We start from the raw sequence: 15228 nt of genomic DNA, 5'->3' as shown, positions 1-15228 counted from the left end.
GCTCTGCCCCGGACCTTCCGTTTGCCTCTCTGGCTTTGTGGTAGGCTTGCCTTAGCTCCTTAATTTTCACGTGGCACTGCTGTGAGTCCCTGTTATGGCCTCTTCCTTCATGGCCTTTGAGACTTTTTCTAATATTTTGCTATTTCATTTACTGCTACGGAGTTCAGCTAGCACTGATTTGTCTCCCCATATGGCGAGCAGATCCCGTACCTCCCGTTCGGTCCATGCTGGAGCTCTTTTGCGATCCTGGGACTCCATCATGGTTACCTGTGCTGATGGGCTCTGCGTGGTCACCTGTGCTCTCCACGCTGGGCAAACAGGAAATGAAATTCAAAAGTTCGCGGGGCTTTTCCTGTCTACCTGGTCAGTGCATCTGAGTTGAGAGTGCTGTCCAGAGCGGTCACAATGAAGCACTGTGGGATAGCTCCCGGAGGCCAATAACGTCGAATTCCGTCCACACTACCCCAAATCCGACCCGCAAAAGCCGATTTCAGCGCTAATCCCCTCGTCGGAGGTGGAGTAAATAAACCATTTTAAAGGGCCCTTTAAGTCGAAAAAAAGGGCTTTGTCGTGTGGACGTGTCCAGGCTTAATTTGATTTAACGCTGCTAAATTCGACCTAAACTCGTAGTGTAGACCAGGCCTTAGAGGCCCTTGTTTGGTAAAAATCAGTGTACTTGATTGTCAGCATGACACCAGAGAAGCTGTTGTGAATACACCGGCTGGGGAGGTGCTGCCAAGTCAGCTCTTTAGCAGAACAGGGACCGCATTAGGAAGCGTACGCATACCCGAGTAAGATCCCCTTTGTTTCTTTGGTTGCTTATAAGAAACTTCACTTCATCCTTTGAGGTCAAATCTCTCATCAGAAGGGAATCCCTAAAACCGAGCAAAGCCCTCTTTAATCATTTAGGACACTGACTAATTCCCTGAGTGTTTGTAACCATGCCGACAGACACACACACACAGAGCTGGGGTTGGACCGGGAGTCAGAGGGCAATATCTTACTGCCAGACTAAGGGGACACCAGCAGGGTAGTATAAAGCATTGGTGAGAGAGATGTCCTCTTTCCTTTCTCTCAGTAGTTGTACCTATAGGATTGACCGATTCCTAAGGGCTGGGGAAGCCAGCTGCAGGGTGAAGGGAGGATGTGCCTCTGGTTTTGGGCTGGATCATGTATAATTTAAGGCCAGAAGGTGTTATGCTTATAAGAAGCAAACAGGATCTTTTTCAGGGGAAAAGGCAATACGCAGCGTTTATTGAAGATACAACAATTAGTATATGCATTCAATCACACCACACCCCCCCACACACTTTCCCGCCAGTCGATGTTATTGTTACCAGGCCAGAGTCCGGATCAATCTAGTGGCCAGCTAGGTTGATCACGAGTAGGGAGGAGCCGGGTTCTGTCGGTCGCGACACGATGCTCCGGGGAAGTCTTGGCAGGACGAACCCAAAGTTTCATGTCAAGGCAGCCTGTTTATATAGTGATCTTCCTTCATTGGGACCAACGAGGTTTGCACCATCATGCTGTAATCAACTGTTGTTTGATGAGTGCTTGTTTTCTTAAATAGTTTTTCTTGTCCTTTATCTTGTTCGTTCATCAAGTCTCTCAGGGAGTTACCCCAGGCTGGTTTTGATCACAACTATCTTGTCCCCATAGATGGGTGCCTGTCTCATCTTTAGAGTCGTCAATCTGCCCTCCTCTAACATTTCAATAGGGGGCATGTTGCAACCTCCTGGCGCCCATGCGTCTGTCTTCAGTTCCTCCCTAGAAGATCTGGTCTGGTGATGGCCTTCACACTTATCTCTTAACACACACATTCCTCATTCACACACAACACAGAATTGATTTACACAGAGCATTTGAACAGGAACATCAAATTGCAATGCAAGAGAGAACAATCATTGCATTCTTTTACTTATTTTAAAATACTAAACCTACAACAAAGTGGTGACCCTAAAAAGTCTGTTAATGCCTTGAAATCAGCTCAGATACAGAATTATACAAAATACAAACATAAAATCCTACTACCACAAAGGGATCATGAAATCATCCAGTCTGACCTCCTATATATCACAGGTATTAGAGTGGTAGCCGTGTTAGTCTGTATCAGCAAAAACAACGAGGAGTACTTGTGGCACTTCAGAGACTAACACATTTATTTGGGCATAAGCTTTCATGGGCTAAACCCCACTTCATCAGATGCATGGACAGTAGGCAGATATATATACACAGTACATGAAAAGATGGGATTTACCTTACCAAGTGGGGGGGTCAGTTCTAACGAGACAATTCAATTAAAGTGGAAGTGGGCAATTATCAACAGGAGGAAAAATCACTTTTGAAGTGGTAATCAGGGTGGCCCATTTCAAACAGTTGACAAGAAGGTGTGAGTAACAGTAGGGGGAAATTAGCATGGGGAAATTAGTTTTTGTAGTGACGCATTCACTCCCTGTCTTTATTCAGGCCTAATGTGATGGTGTCCAGTTTGCAAATTAATTCTAGTTTTGCAGTTTCTTGTTGGAGTCTGTTTTTGAAGTTTTTTTGTTGAAGAATTGCCACTTTTAAGTCTGTTGTTGAGTGTCCAGGGAGATTGAAGTGTTCTCCGACTGATTTTTGAATGTTATAATTCTTGACATCTGATTTGTGTCCATTTATTCTTTTGTGTAGAGACTGTCCAGTTTCACCAATATACATGGCAGAGGGGCATAGCTGGCGCATGATGGCATATATCACATTGGTAGACACGCCACATTTGAAAGATGGCACCGCACTCATATTTTTGAGGTATCACATAGTTACGTGATGCAAAATAAAACCAATTTTCTTACTTTCAGTCTCCATTTGAAAGCTGCAAATTGTACCTGAGTTTTCCGTATTTTCCACATATCACAAACCCACACACTTTTAATGAGTATTTATATAACAGACATCACCAACTGTTGTTCTGCTGAATTGAATGAACTGCCATTTAAATGGATTTTCTCAGCATGTTGGTTATTTCATTTTGAATGCTTCCTCCAGGCTCTCCAGGGCCTGCTCTTTGGTTATTTTTTCCCAGTCCCCTGGGAGCTCAGCTGGTTCAGCAATATATGCTTCAGCAAATTCTTGATTGAACTCCTTAAAAACAAACTTCCAGTAATCAGAGGCGTTGATGCAGGGATCTGGCTGGATGCGCCAGTCGGGAAAAATAGTGCGATAATCTTTAAAAAGATGAACCTCCCATTGTGTCTCCGGGCATTGGAATGTGCAATTGGAAACCACAGCAGAGGAGCATAATTCATAAACGAGTATGTTTGTTTCACTGCACCTGTATCCCCCTAATCCTTGAGGCCGATGTACCGATGCAAAATGCTCCTTATGATCAGTACCTACTGCCTCACAGGGGACTTTACAGAATGGACACTGCTTCCCACAGCCAAACACTCGCTTGAAGATCTCATCCTGGGGCTTCACTGACAGAAGGGAGAGTTTAAACTCTATTTCCAAATTTTTAAATTCAGCTAAGATTTGTTGCTCCAGGTCAGAAAGGGAAGTCTGAATGAAAGCAGCGAATTTCCCAGTGTTAATGGAGTTTATAAACCGTATCCCTACTAAGCGGTCTTTGGAAATGACCAGATCTTTCTGCAGCACTTGGCAAAAGTTGTCTATAAAGGCCAAAACTGTGTTAGACTTATCTTCGGAGTTTTCCAGAGCGCCCCTGACTCTCTCTATTACAGTGGATAGAATCTCTCTCTCCAAATCTTCCAGGCCTTCGTTCTCACTGTAGTGATCAACCAGGTGTCTCTGTATCTGGCTTTTCACAAAATCTTCATAGTTTTCAATATATCTCACATAGTTGTAAAAATCATTTTCCTCCAACAATTTTTTCTGCGTGGTAAATTGGAAAAAGCCCCGGCTGGTGTAATCGATGGACTGTCCATTTCTGAGAATGTCATCCGCCATTGCTATTCCTAGCCTCTTCTTCATATAGTCCACCAGGGCAGGTTTCAGACACTGGTCACTGAAATCCCTGGCTCTCTTGTGACTTACCTCTTTGTCTAAGTAAAGATCTTTCAGGACGGAGAAATACTGAAGTTTAAGTTTCTTCAGACTTTGCCGAGGGTCAGTTTCTTTCTTAAAACTATCATGGATTTCTTGAAACACGCTAGCAGCTTCTCCCAAAATGTGAAGCTTCAGGTCAACTTCAAAGCAGCCACTAGTGTGAAGTTTTGAAACATCCTCCTGTTGGAGTCTCTCATTGATCATACCCAGCAATTCTGTGCAATAGATTTCGTCATAGTCTCCTTTGGATTTTGCTTTCTCATCAATGTAAGCAGAGCACTGGCGCATTAAGGATGTAGCAATTTCCTCGGCTTTATGCCAGCTTTCCTTTGTGAATAGTTCCTTCAAAGTTTCAGACCATGCTAAATCTAAGTATTCTTTTTTCATTGTGAAAGAACTCATTGAATAATATAGCAAGCTCCCAGCTTCTTGAGGCATCCGTCTCCCTCGAATCTCCAGGTCCTCTTGCAGCAGGCTTTGCATTTCTTGAAAAATCAGTCGCTTCATTGAAGAAAATAACATTGACTCGGACAACACCTCTCTCCACATTGCTTTGAATTCCTGCTCCAGTTCCTCATTGTTCAGTTTACGCTCTCGACTCCTGCAGTCTTCCAGAAGCTTGTCAACCTCTTGTTCAATTATTTTCCTGAACTCAGCCTCGCTGTTGTAATACTTACAATGGCGCTTTCTATTGTTCTTTGCTCTCTCCAGCTGTTGGTGTGAATAATGGTGAAACGTAGTTGTCGTGCTTCTTGTGCTCCTGATGAAATCTTCTTTGATCTCTAACATGCGTGTGCCTGATGCCCCATCTTTTATATATTTTTCCAAACACTCAAAAATCTTGTCTTCTTCATGCTGCAGTTTCTGCTGGGTTTCCCGACTTAACTGGGCGAAGATCTCGCTCTCCAGTTCATCTGGTGCCTGATTCTGGATGAATGTTTCTTGTTCAGACAGCCAGAGATGCATCTTCTTTTTCAACTCCCATTCCAGTTCAGAAAACTTGGCAGACAACTGGTTGTAGGCCTCTGTGGCAAGGGGGTTTCTGAAGCTGAAGCAGAAGTTCTCATGCTTCAGTGCATTCCACAGGCTCTTCACCCATTCAGTAAACTGGGGAATGTTTTTGGGAGCAATCTCAACTGAATGGATCCTTATAAATTGAAACAGGTGTTTCTTCAGCTCCCCCATGCTCTCACTGTATTCCAAGTTCACTGGCGCCATGGGAGGGACTCCGTGCCACAGGCTGGGGAGGTACCAATCTTGTATTTTTGGATCATAGTCCATAATATCTGAGAATGTCACTTCTTTGTGTAGTTTTTCCATCCTTGCTGCAGCTTTGGTCATTTCATTCAGCTGCTCCAGGAGGTGTTTCCTGTCCCTCATGTTTTGTCCATGCGCAGACACATCACTGACGTTCTGATGCACAAATAAACACTGGGGGTTTTGCCCAATTTCCTTTATTCTAAGAAAGGCATGGACCATAATTTGCAGAACATCCTTCATTTCGGTGACGTTCTCTGTGGTCATGTTAACGATGGTTATGTCACTCAGTCCAGTCACCAGGGTGGCCAGCTCATTGTCATGTTCATAACTATCCTCCAGCCTGGCCAGTTCTGGGGCTTTCAGGCCTTCTGTGTCTATCACCAGGATGAAATCACAGCCCAGCTCCTGCTGAAAGTTCTCTGCCACTTTAATGAGGGACATGAAGGCTCCTCGCGTACATCGGCCACTGCTCGCTGCAAACTGCAGGCCAAACATGGTGTTGAGGAGGGTGGATTTCCCAGTGCTCTGCCCTCCCAGGACCGTTAGAACCAGCGTTCTGGACCTTCCCCCCAGCTTGGCATGGAGCTGGGTCAGAACATCTGTCACCCACTGCAGTGGGATGTTGGAGGCATCTCCATCGATCAGCTCCATGGGAAACCCTTCCAGCATCAGGTCAGCCGCTATGCCTGGGAGACGGGTGAATTGTCTTTGGCTTTCTGCTATTTTACCTTCCTTCACCATTGCGTGTTCAGCCTCATACAACTGCCCCAACTCTCGCAGGAAATGTTCCACCCCTAGGGAACCAGCAGAGATTAATTTATCTATTTCTTCTAGCTTTTGTGGGTCACCTGCCAAAGCATTATATTGAACTTGTAGTCTGGAATGTTCATCCTTAGCAATGTGATCCAGCGTATATTTTAGCCATTTGAGGAAGTGATGTTTTTCCACTGCAGTCAGTTGTTCTAGTCCATTGATAAATTTAATCAGCCCATCGTTAAGCTCACAATTATTTTGCTGGGCATGAAGCTCTGACAGTTTTTCTTTCAGCTTCATTTTATAGTCTTCAGGAGGGACAGTCCCTTGTTCTTTCATTCTGCACAGCTCTTTTTCTACTTTAGTCAAGGTATTCCACAGATCTCCTTGGAGTTTCAGCATTTCTGCCTTGCAATTGGTCACATCTCTCATGTTCACGGTAATTTCTCTAGACCACATGCTTCCACTCTGACATTCCTCACAATCCTCATCTACAAGGACACCTAATTCACGTGCTGCCGTAGCCACAGCTTCCATATTTCCTCTCTTGTTAGAGGAGTTCATTATGCTTCGTATCATACACTGGAGATTTTCTACGAATTCTGTCTCATTTGTGCCGTTGCTTTTCTCCAGCACATTTAATTTGTTCAGTTTCAGCACTGGGGCTAATTTATTAAGGAAACCCAGAGTTTCACTGCATTGCTCAGCCTGGGCACTGAGGATGAAGTAGTATTTAGTGGCTGATCCCTGCAGAGATGATAAGAGCGTGTATTGTCTCTCGTTGATGCTCTCAGTAACTATGAACACTGCTGAGGAGACCTCTGTTAAAAAGCTGAACTGTGACCAGTGTGACTCAATGTCTCCGCGCAGGTTTGTAACCGCAACGGGCTCTGGGAAAAGATCCGAATTCTCCGTCCCACTAGGGAAATACCAGGAAATCTCAACCAGCCCATCTGCGATTTCCCGAGGGACATTCCCAGACTCCATGTCCCGATGGATGAAGAAATCGTGGGGCTGCTGGGAGGGGCTGAGAACCTCATTGAGGAGTTTGGACTTGGAGAAGCTGCAGCTCCCCATCCGCACAAAGGAAATGGTTGGCATTGACGTGAGCACCAGGCCCTCCTCTCTGAACCCTCTGCTCTGTGCCAGGGAGTGCGGCCTCCACTTCCTCACAATGTCCCTCATGGCCCACAGCATTAGGGTGCACTTGGGAGTGTCGAGGGCAGGTAGCAGCAGAGGGAGGGCAAACTGGCACATGGACATTTTGGACAGGATCTCCTGTTGTAGGAAACTGTCTGAGCAAAGCAGAACGGCACAGAGAACATCGAGGGGGTGCAGAGAATCTCTGGCATCTGAGTTGGTATGGTGAAGAACATTGGGGGACAAGGTGGTGGTGGCATTCTCCTCACTGCTGGCTTGGTCACCAGTTGCTTCCTGCCAAAAGTTTGTGTTTCTGGCCGTCCCATTCAGAGCCATGACCTTCCTCAGAAAATGCCACGGTAAATCCCCTAATGCCCGAGGAGTCCAGTCCTTTAGACTTTCTGGGTTGATTTCCTGAAGATCCCTCAACCTCAGCTTCTTGCTTCTGTGCTGCTCCATCTTCAGCTTGGCCAGGATGTCCTGGAGTGCTCTCCTTCTCTCTGCAGGAAGAAGTTAAAGCATGAGCAGGTTTCAGAACTGATATTTAAAATATACATATTTTTTGGCAAGTCTCTTTTGACACTGAACATTGGTGCACACCAGGGGGTGGTGAGAATTGTGGTCTTCACTTCCAAGTATGAGTGAAAGAGAGGGCGGAAACACGTAAAGATTTTGGAGCATGAATGGGTGAAGAAATGATCAGTGAAGCTACACTTTTCAGTTCTATTCTGTTATCTCTTCAGTTCGTTGAAACCTGTTCTGTTCTCTTTGTGCAAATTTAAACAAACCTACCTACCTGCCAACCCAGCAAAGCAAATAACCCCAACCAACCAAAAACAAACTCTTTGCCCCAGAATCTTCAAAAGTATTTAGGTCCCTAATTTCTGTTGATTTCATGCTTCTCTCTCATTGAACATTTGTAATGACAGACAGTCCCCACACTCTTTCCTCCCTCAGAAAAGGACAGTCACAGCAGAGAACCCTTTTAGGCAGTATTGTGAGTACAGCTCTTTGCACCTTGAGCTGTGAAACCCAAAGCACATGAAACTTGTGCCTAATTCTGCATCACTTAATGCGAGTGTTTCCATTTGGAGCCAATTGGTTCCAAGCTGGTGGAGAACCAAGGATGTACAAATAAGGATTTTGGTTTGCTAAGGTAGTTTCTCCACGCTTAGCTCACTGATTGTCATCAAACAAGGAAATAAATAAGTTGGCAATTGCTAAATGCATCCTGTTGTGCTAACTTTAAAACTATTAAGCTAATAACTGCATCTTTAACACTTATAAGAACTTTCAAAGCCACCTGGGGGATCTAGGAGCACATGTTTCTGGTGCAAGGATCTCACAGCTGTGAGATAGAATAACAGAAAAATCAGTTCGGACCAACACGTTCCCTGCAGCAAGTGAGGCTTGGAGCAGGATAGGCTAAATGTGGGCTGGGGACATAGGAGTCCTTTCCCACTAGGTTGAAGAGAAGAATCACTTCGCAGCTGTTCCTGCAGCCCTGAGGTGGCATTCATATGGGCCCCTCCTGCCTTTTCATTCTGCAGAGAGAAAGTCCAGGGAAGGGCACAAGGGGGGACTCTCAGACCCTGAATCTGCTCCCCACACAACCCTCCACTCCCCTGCACTAAATCCTGCCACAAGACCAGGGCCGGCTCTGGCTTTTTTGCCGCCCCAGGCAAAAAAGCCTCCGGCCGCCCCCCCCCCCCCACGGGGGGGGCGGAGCCCGGGGGGGGCGGCGAGCCCCGGCGGGGGCTCCGCTCTCCCCCCGGCGGCCGGGGGCAGGGCGCCGGGGGGGGAGGGCGGAGAGCCCCGGTGGGGGCTCGGCTCTCCCCCCCCCCCCCGCAGCCAGAGCGCCGGGGGCAGGGCGGCGAGCCCCGGTGGGGGTCGGCTCTCCCCCCGGCGGCCAGAGCGCCGGGGGCAGGGCGGCGAGCCCCGGCTGGGGCTCGGCTCTCCCCCCGGCGGCCAGAGCGCAGGGCGGCGAGCCCCGGCTGGGGCTCGGCTCTCCCCCCGGCGGCCAGAGCGCAGGGGGGAGGGCGCGGGGGGGGGGAGGGCGGCCAGAGCGCCGGGGGGAGGGCGGCGAGCCCGGCTGTGGCCCCGCTCTCCCCGGCGGCCCGAGCGCCGCGCCGCCCCCCTCCAGGTGCCGCCCCAAGCACCAGCTTGGTTGCCTGGTGCCTGGAGCCGGCCCTGCACAAGACTATTATGTTCACCGCCTACACCCTGAAGTTAGATAAAAACATAACATGCTCTTGCTGGAAGATGACAACATGTTCCCGGTTTTCCTGGACATTGCACCTTTTTTGAGCTGTGTCCAGGTGGATTTTTCTAATGTCCGGGTGTGACGTTCCCCTCTGGTGTTATCCGGACCGGTGATCTGCCCAGTCACTCCAATCCTTGACTCTGGGAGCCAGCCTTACCCTGCTGTGCTGTGAGAACCCCCACTCCTGGGCTGTTCACGCACAACCTCTGGCATGTAAGCTGCTCCTTGGATTGTGCAACCGAATGACACTAGCCAATATCTCCAGTCCCGGACACAACCCTAGGAACCTCCGTCTTGCAGTGTCCAGTTATGCCCACTGGACACTGCAGGCTTATATAAATTCGTCAATTTAACAAAGAAATTGATATGTCCCAGGCTTGATCTCCCAAGGGGAGCCTCTGACACACTGCAAACCAAACGCGCTGCTTCAGGTCGATGTATTAGCTATAAAGGTAGATTTAAGTGATTAGAAGTCAAAGCAGAACAAGTCAGATTTGGTTAAATGAAATAAAAGCAAAACGCATTCTAAGCTGATCTTAGCACTTTCAATGTCCTTACAAACTTAGATGCTTCTCACCACAGGCTGGCTCTTCAGCCAGGCTCTCTCCTTTGATCAGCGGTTCAGTTGCTTGGTGGCGGTGGTGTCTGTAGATGTAGGTGGAAGAGAGAGAGAGCATGGCAAAATGTTTCTCCCTTTTATCATGTCCTTTCTTCCCTTTTGGATTTTCCCTCACCCTTCAGAGTCAGGTGAGCATTACCTCATTGCAGTCCCAAACTGCTCAAAGGAAGGAGGGTGACTCCCTCTAGGGTCTAACAGATTCTTTTGTTGTGCCTGAGCCAGTGTCCATTGTTCCTGTGAGGCTGGGCTGGGTTTGTCCCATACATGACCTGCTGAGGTGTGAACTGCCTCTCTGCTCTTGGGGAGTTTTTGCATGGGCTTCTTTTAGCCATGAGGATACATTTTCAGCCTGATAACTATATACATGAAATTATAACCTATAACCTCACTATAACATTACTGTAACAATTACTGTAACATCACTATAACAACCATTCTCAGTTCATTATGAGCCTTCTGAAGACACCCAACATGACAAACTTTGCACTGGATACCACACAGTAATTTTTTAAAGATGAACACGGGGGTGTAGGGTGTTCCCCCAACGTACAGAGCATCACACCGGGGTTTTTGCAGAGCAAATATTGCTGCTCAGAAAGATCCCTAATTGGTCTACTTCCCAATTGGTCCCTCCCCCCTGCATCAGCAACTGATTGGTTCATTCCCCTGCAAGCCACAGCTGCCAGATCCTGCCCACCCAGGCCCCGGTGCCAGCCATGGGCAGAAGGGGATCCTTCAGCGAGGCGCTAACTGATGGCTATTGCTCCATCCTGGGCTTGTGCCAGCTGCCCTGCTGGAGTGACACTGTCCCCCACCTCCAATGAGTACCTCCCACCACAGGTGCCCCCTCCAGCACCCCCAATTGTACCCCCAGCTCTCCCCCTCCCCCCTCTAGCAGTGTCCTCTTTTTGAGAACCTGGAACGTTCATAAAAGAAAATACCTTTAAGAAGTTCTTCCCCCACCATCTCTGGGTCTTGGTGAGTCTCTGATTCCTGGTCTGGATTTGAACCACCTAGAAAGACATTGTGGGTACTTAAAGATCCTCTTGATTAACTTCTCAAATGCATCTTTGTTCATAGCCACACAAATAAGCCAACTCTAGGAGTGGGAGTCAGTCTCTAATTTCTGCAAAATAATCTGACACATGCAGTGAATTTCTCTTGAATTCTTGGTTCTTAAAGTACATCCCGCATAGAGAACAGGAGTATTTGTGGCACCTTAGAGACTAACAAATTTATTTCAGCATAAACTTTCGTGGGCTGCAGCTCACTTCTTCAGATGCATAGCGTGGAACACACAGACAGAAGATATTTATACATACAGAGAACATGAAAAGGTGGAAGTAAGCATACCAATTGTAAGAGGCCAATCAATTGAGATGAGCTAGCAGTAGCAGCAGAAAAAAAAACTTTGAAGTGATAATCGAGATGACCCATAGAAGGTGTGAGGAGAACTTAACATGGGGGGGGGAAAATTCAATTAGTGTAATGATGCAACCATTCCCAGTCTCTGTTTAGGCCTAAGTTAATTGTGTCTAATTTGCATATTAATTCGAGTTCAGCAGTCTCTCTTTGGAGTCTGTTTTTGAAGTTTTTTTGTTGCAGTGTGAATCTGGATGTTTTTACAAGCTGTGCAGCAACGACAAAGGACATTCCCCATTAATATGTGTGTATTTATGTGGGTGAGACATCTCTGATTTCAAATCATATTTTAGATCTTATTCATTCCATACTTTCATAGTTTAGCCCTAGCAATATAGTCTCACGTTTCTTTGTTTATGCAGACTCTCAGGATTGCTGGGTCAATGTATCTACATAATATATTTTTTGCTTTGTACCAAATGTGGCAAGAACAAAAGCCCAATATGCAGAGGACATATCTCTTGATGGAAACAAATGGGCGAAAAATCCAAATGTTTTTTTTTTGCTTTTGTTGAAAACCGGGAGAAGGAAAAAGTGAAACCTGGATCTGAAGAGGGAGCAAAGATTACCCAAAAAGTAAACATACACCTAAAATCTAAGAACTTTCTGGAACCTTCTTGCAAACTCCTGACATGCCTAAAGTATATGGAGAATTAAGTCCATATTTTATCTAGGCTTATGCATATACATATTACAAAGCAAATGCTACGCAGGGAAGTTGCAGAGGAGTGACCATAAGAGAAGGAGTTTTATCCGTCCAGGTCTTGTTTCTTACCCCCTCCTGTTGTTTTTGTCAATCTCTCTGCCAGGTCTTGCTGGTTTATAGCCCTCAGCACCTTCCTAGTCACCTCTACCCCATCGTCATCCTTGGAGCCACGGAACAGCTCCTCAGTTAGGTCTCTGGGGTCTGCCACCTGCAGTGTGCTCAAGGGGATGTTTCCAGAGCCTTCTTGCAACCAAATTTCACTCAGTTTGGATTTAAATGTCTCAAACTCTTCTCCCAGGTCTTCCAGGGTTCCCAGCAGATGATCTCTCACCGTCTCCTCCATGTTGCTTCCTCAGAAGACGGACCACAGCCTCAGGAAACTGCTTCTGTGCCTGCAAACAGGAAGCTCAGCAATGATTTATTCTCAGAGACGAGCCAAAAACGAAACTAAACTCTCCAGTGCACACTGCATGGAGCGGCCCCCTCCCTCCCCTCCGTCAGAGCTGCTCTGCACAATGTGCACTGGACCAGGGCTGTGCATTTCACTTCACCCCCCAAATTTAGAACCCCAAACACTGAACTGACACGTCTGATCTATCTTCCTACCAACAATAGCTCCTTAACAGGTTAGTAAGCCTCATTTCACCAAATTCATTCAGCGGCTGGTCTACTCTAGTGCCCTCCAGATGGAATATTTCCGGTCTGCGGCTTCAGAGAATATATCCTGTCTAAACGAATACCAGGAAGAATGGAGCAGAAGTCACATCTTGTGGCACCCCAGACTGTTGCTTAGGCCCGGTCTACACTTAAAATATAGGTTGACTTAACTCTGATGCTCAGAGATGTGAAAAATCCCCTCCCTCTGTCGCTATGCCGACCTAACTTTGAGAGTGGATGCATCTAGGTCAGCGGTTCTCAGATTGTGGGTTGGGATCCCAAAGTGGATCATGGCCCTATTTTAATGGGGCCACCAAGTCTGACATTAGGCTTGCCGGGGGCCGGGGCCTAAGACAAAACCTGAGTCCTACCACTTGGGGCCGAAGCCTGAGGGCTTCAGCCCTGGGCAGTGGGGCTCAGGTTACAGACCCCGTCTGGGTCTGAAGCCCTTGGGTGTCAGTTTTTCCCCCTGCCCCCCGCAGGGCGGTGGGGGCTCAAGCAGGCTCAGGCTTCAGTCCTCCCTCCTGGGGTCATTTTTATTGTCAGAAGGGGGTCACAGTGCAGTGAAGTTGGAGAACCCCTAATCTCGGTGAATGGAAGAATGCTTCCATTGCCGTAGCTACTGTCGTTCAGGGAGGTGGTGTTCCTATGCCAACAGAAACACCCCTTCCATCACTGCAGGCTGCATCTACCCAGTGGGATTATGTTGGCATAGCTACAGCGAAGTAGACATGCCAGTGTAAACCACCATAGTGTAGACATACACTGAGACCTGGTCTATGCTTAAAAGTTAGGTTGTAGCTTTGTACAATGCGAATTCATACCTCCGAGCACTGTAGCAATGCCAGCCTGACCACTGGTGTAGGGGTGGCTAGATCCATGGAAGAATTCTTCCATCGACCTCACTGCCGCCACTTGGGGAGGTGGATTACCTACAGTGATTTGAAGACCCCTTTCATCGCTGTAGGAAGTGTCTACACTATGGCACTATAGGGGCACAGCTGCACCACCATAGCAGTGCTGCTGTAGTACCTGTAGTGTAGATGTGGCCTATTAGTCAACGTTACTAGCGTCCATGCTCATTCTCTCTCACTCTCACACACAGAACAAGAGAATCAAGAAACGGACAGTTTCTAGATCGCTTAGTAAACTGGGTGTGAGCAAACAATATACATTTTAATACAGCTAAATATAAAGGTATACACCTAGGCACAAAGAACGCAGGCCATCCTTACAGAATTTGGGCCTCTATCCTGGGAAGCAATGACTCTGAGAGAGATTTGGGGGGTCATGGTGGAGAACCAGTTGAACATGAGCTCCCGGTGTGACGCTGTGGCTAAAAGAGCTCCTGTGATCCAGGTGAATCTCAAATAGGAGCAGAGAGGTTATTTTACCTCTATATTTAGCACTAGTGCGACTGCTGCTGGAATACACTGTCCATTTCTGGCACCCACAATTCAAGAAGGATGTTAATAAACTGGAGAGGGGTCAGAGAAGAGCCAGGAGAATGATTAAAGTATTGGACAACCTGCCTTAGAGTGACAGACTCCAGGAGCTCAATCTATTTAGTTTAACAAAGAGAAATTGAGGGGTGACTTGATCCCAGTCTCTAAGTACCTACACGGGGAACAAATATTTAATAACAGGCTCTTCAATTTAGCAGAGAAAGGTCTAACATGATCTGATGGCTGGAAATTGAAGCTAGATGAATTCAGACTGGAAATAAGTGTGACATTTTTAACAGTGAGTAATTAACCACTGGAACAACTTACCAAGAATTGGGGTGAATTCTCCATCACTGAGCATTTTTAATTGAAGTTAAGATGTTTGTTTAAACATCTGCTCTGGAAATTATTTTGGGGCCGTTCTAGGACCTATGTATCCAGGTCAGACTAGATAACCACAACGTTCCCTGCTGGTCTTGGAAGCTATGAAGATTTTGTTCTACTGATCTTTCAGAAGAAGCCAAGGAAGGGAAGAGAAGAGAGCAAAAAATGTTGCCAGGGGGCGGCAAAGGCACCGTGTGCATATATTGGATTCTGCTGTGCCATTGTCAATCCTGTCAGTGAATCTCTGGGTCCAGACTTTGAACTGTTTACATGGCTTGAACCTGCTTATCTTAAGGCCATTTGATTAGACGGATGAGCTGAAATAGCTATATTCAGCTGAGAAAACTGATATAATCTCTGCATATTAAAAAGGTCTCTCTTAGGACACAAGTTTCAGAGACTGTGAAGGAACACCCCCAACACTGGAGGTAGCTGACTGAGGGAACCCCAGACACATTGTGGGGCTCGCCCTCTCCAGCTTGCGGCTGCCCCACCTAAAGGGATCCAGGACCAAAGAAAGGTGCTGCCCTGAACC

General features: G+C 47.0%; 1 protein-coding gene across 1 annotated transcript; it reads right to left on the bottom strand.

The window, feature by feature from the left end:
* Nucleotides 1–2997: 2997 nt before the first annotated feature.
* Nucleotides 2998–12550, bottom strand: LOC135877974 (up-regulator of cell proliferation-like). Its single transcript, XM_065403492.1, has 2 exons — nucleotides 12277–12550; nucleotides 2998–7697 (listed from the first exon to the last, which is right to left on the bottom strand). Exons 1-2 carry the CDS (start codon nucleotides 12548–12550, stop codon nucleotides 2998–3000), a joined length of 4974 nt encoding a protein of 1657 aa, XP_065259564.1.
* Nucleotides 12551–15228: the final 2678 nt, after the last annotated feature.

This window comes from Emys orbicularis, chromosome 4 (assembly GCF_028017835.1).
Source record: "Emys orbicularis isolate rEmyOrb1 chromosome 4, rEmyOrb1.hap1, whole genome shotgun sequence".
NCBI lineage: Eukaryota > Metazoa > Chordata > Testudines > Emydidae > Emys > Emys orbicularis.
This window is presented reverse-complemented; position numbering and strand designations above follow the sequence as displayed.

Coding starts and splice junctions, on each gene's coding strand:
- LOC135877974 (XM_065403492.1), bottom strand. CDS start 12,550: ATGGAGGAGACGGTGAGAGATCATCTGCTGGGAACCCTGGAAGACCTG. Junction 7,698..12,276: donor GACAAAAACAACAGGAGGGG/GTAAGAAACAAG, acceptor TTCTTCCTGCAG/AGAGAAGGAGAGCACTCCAG.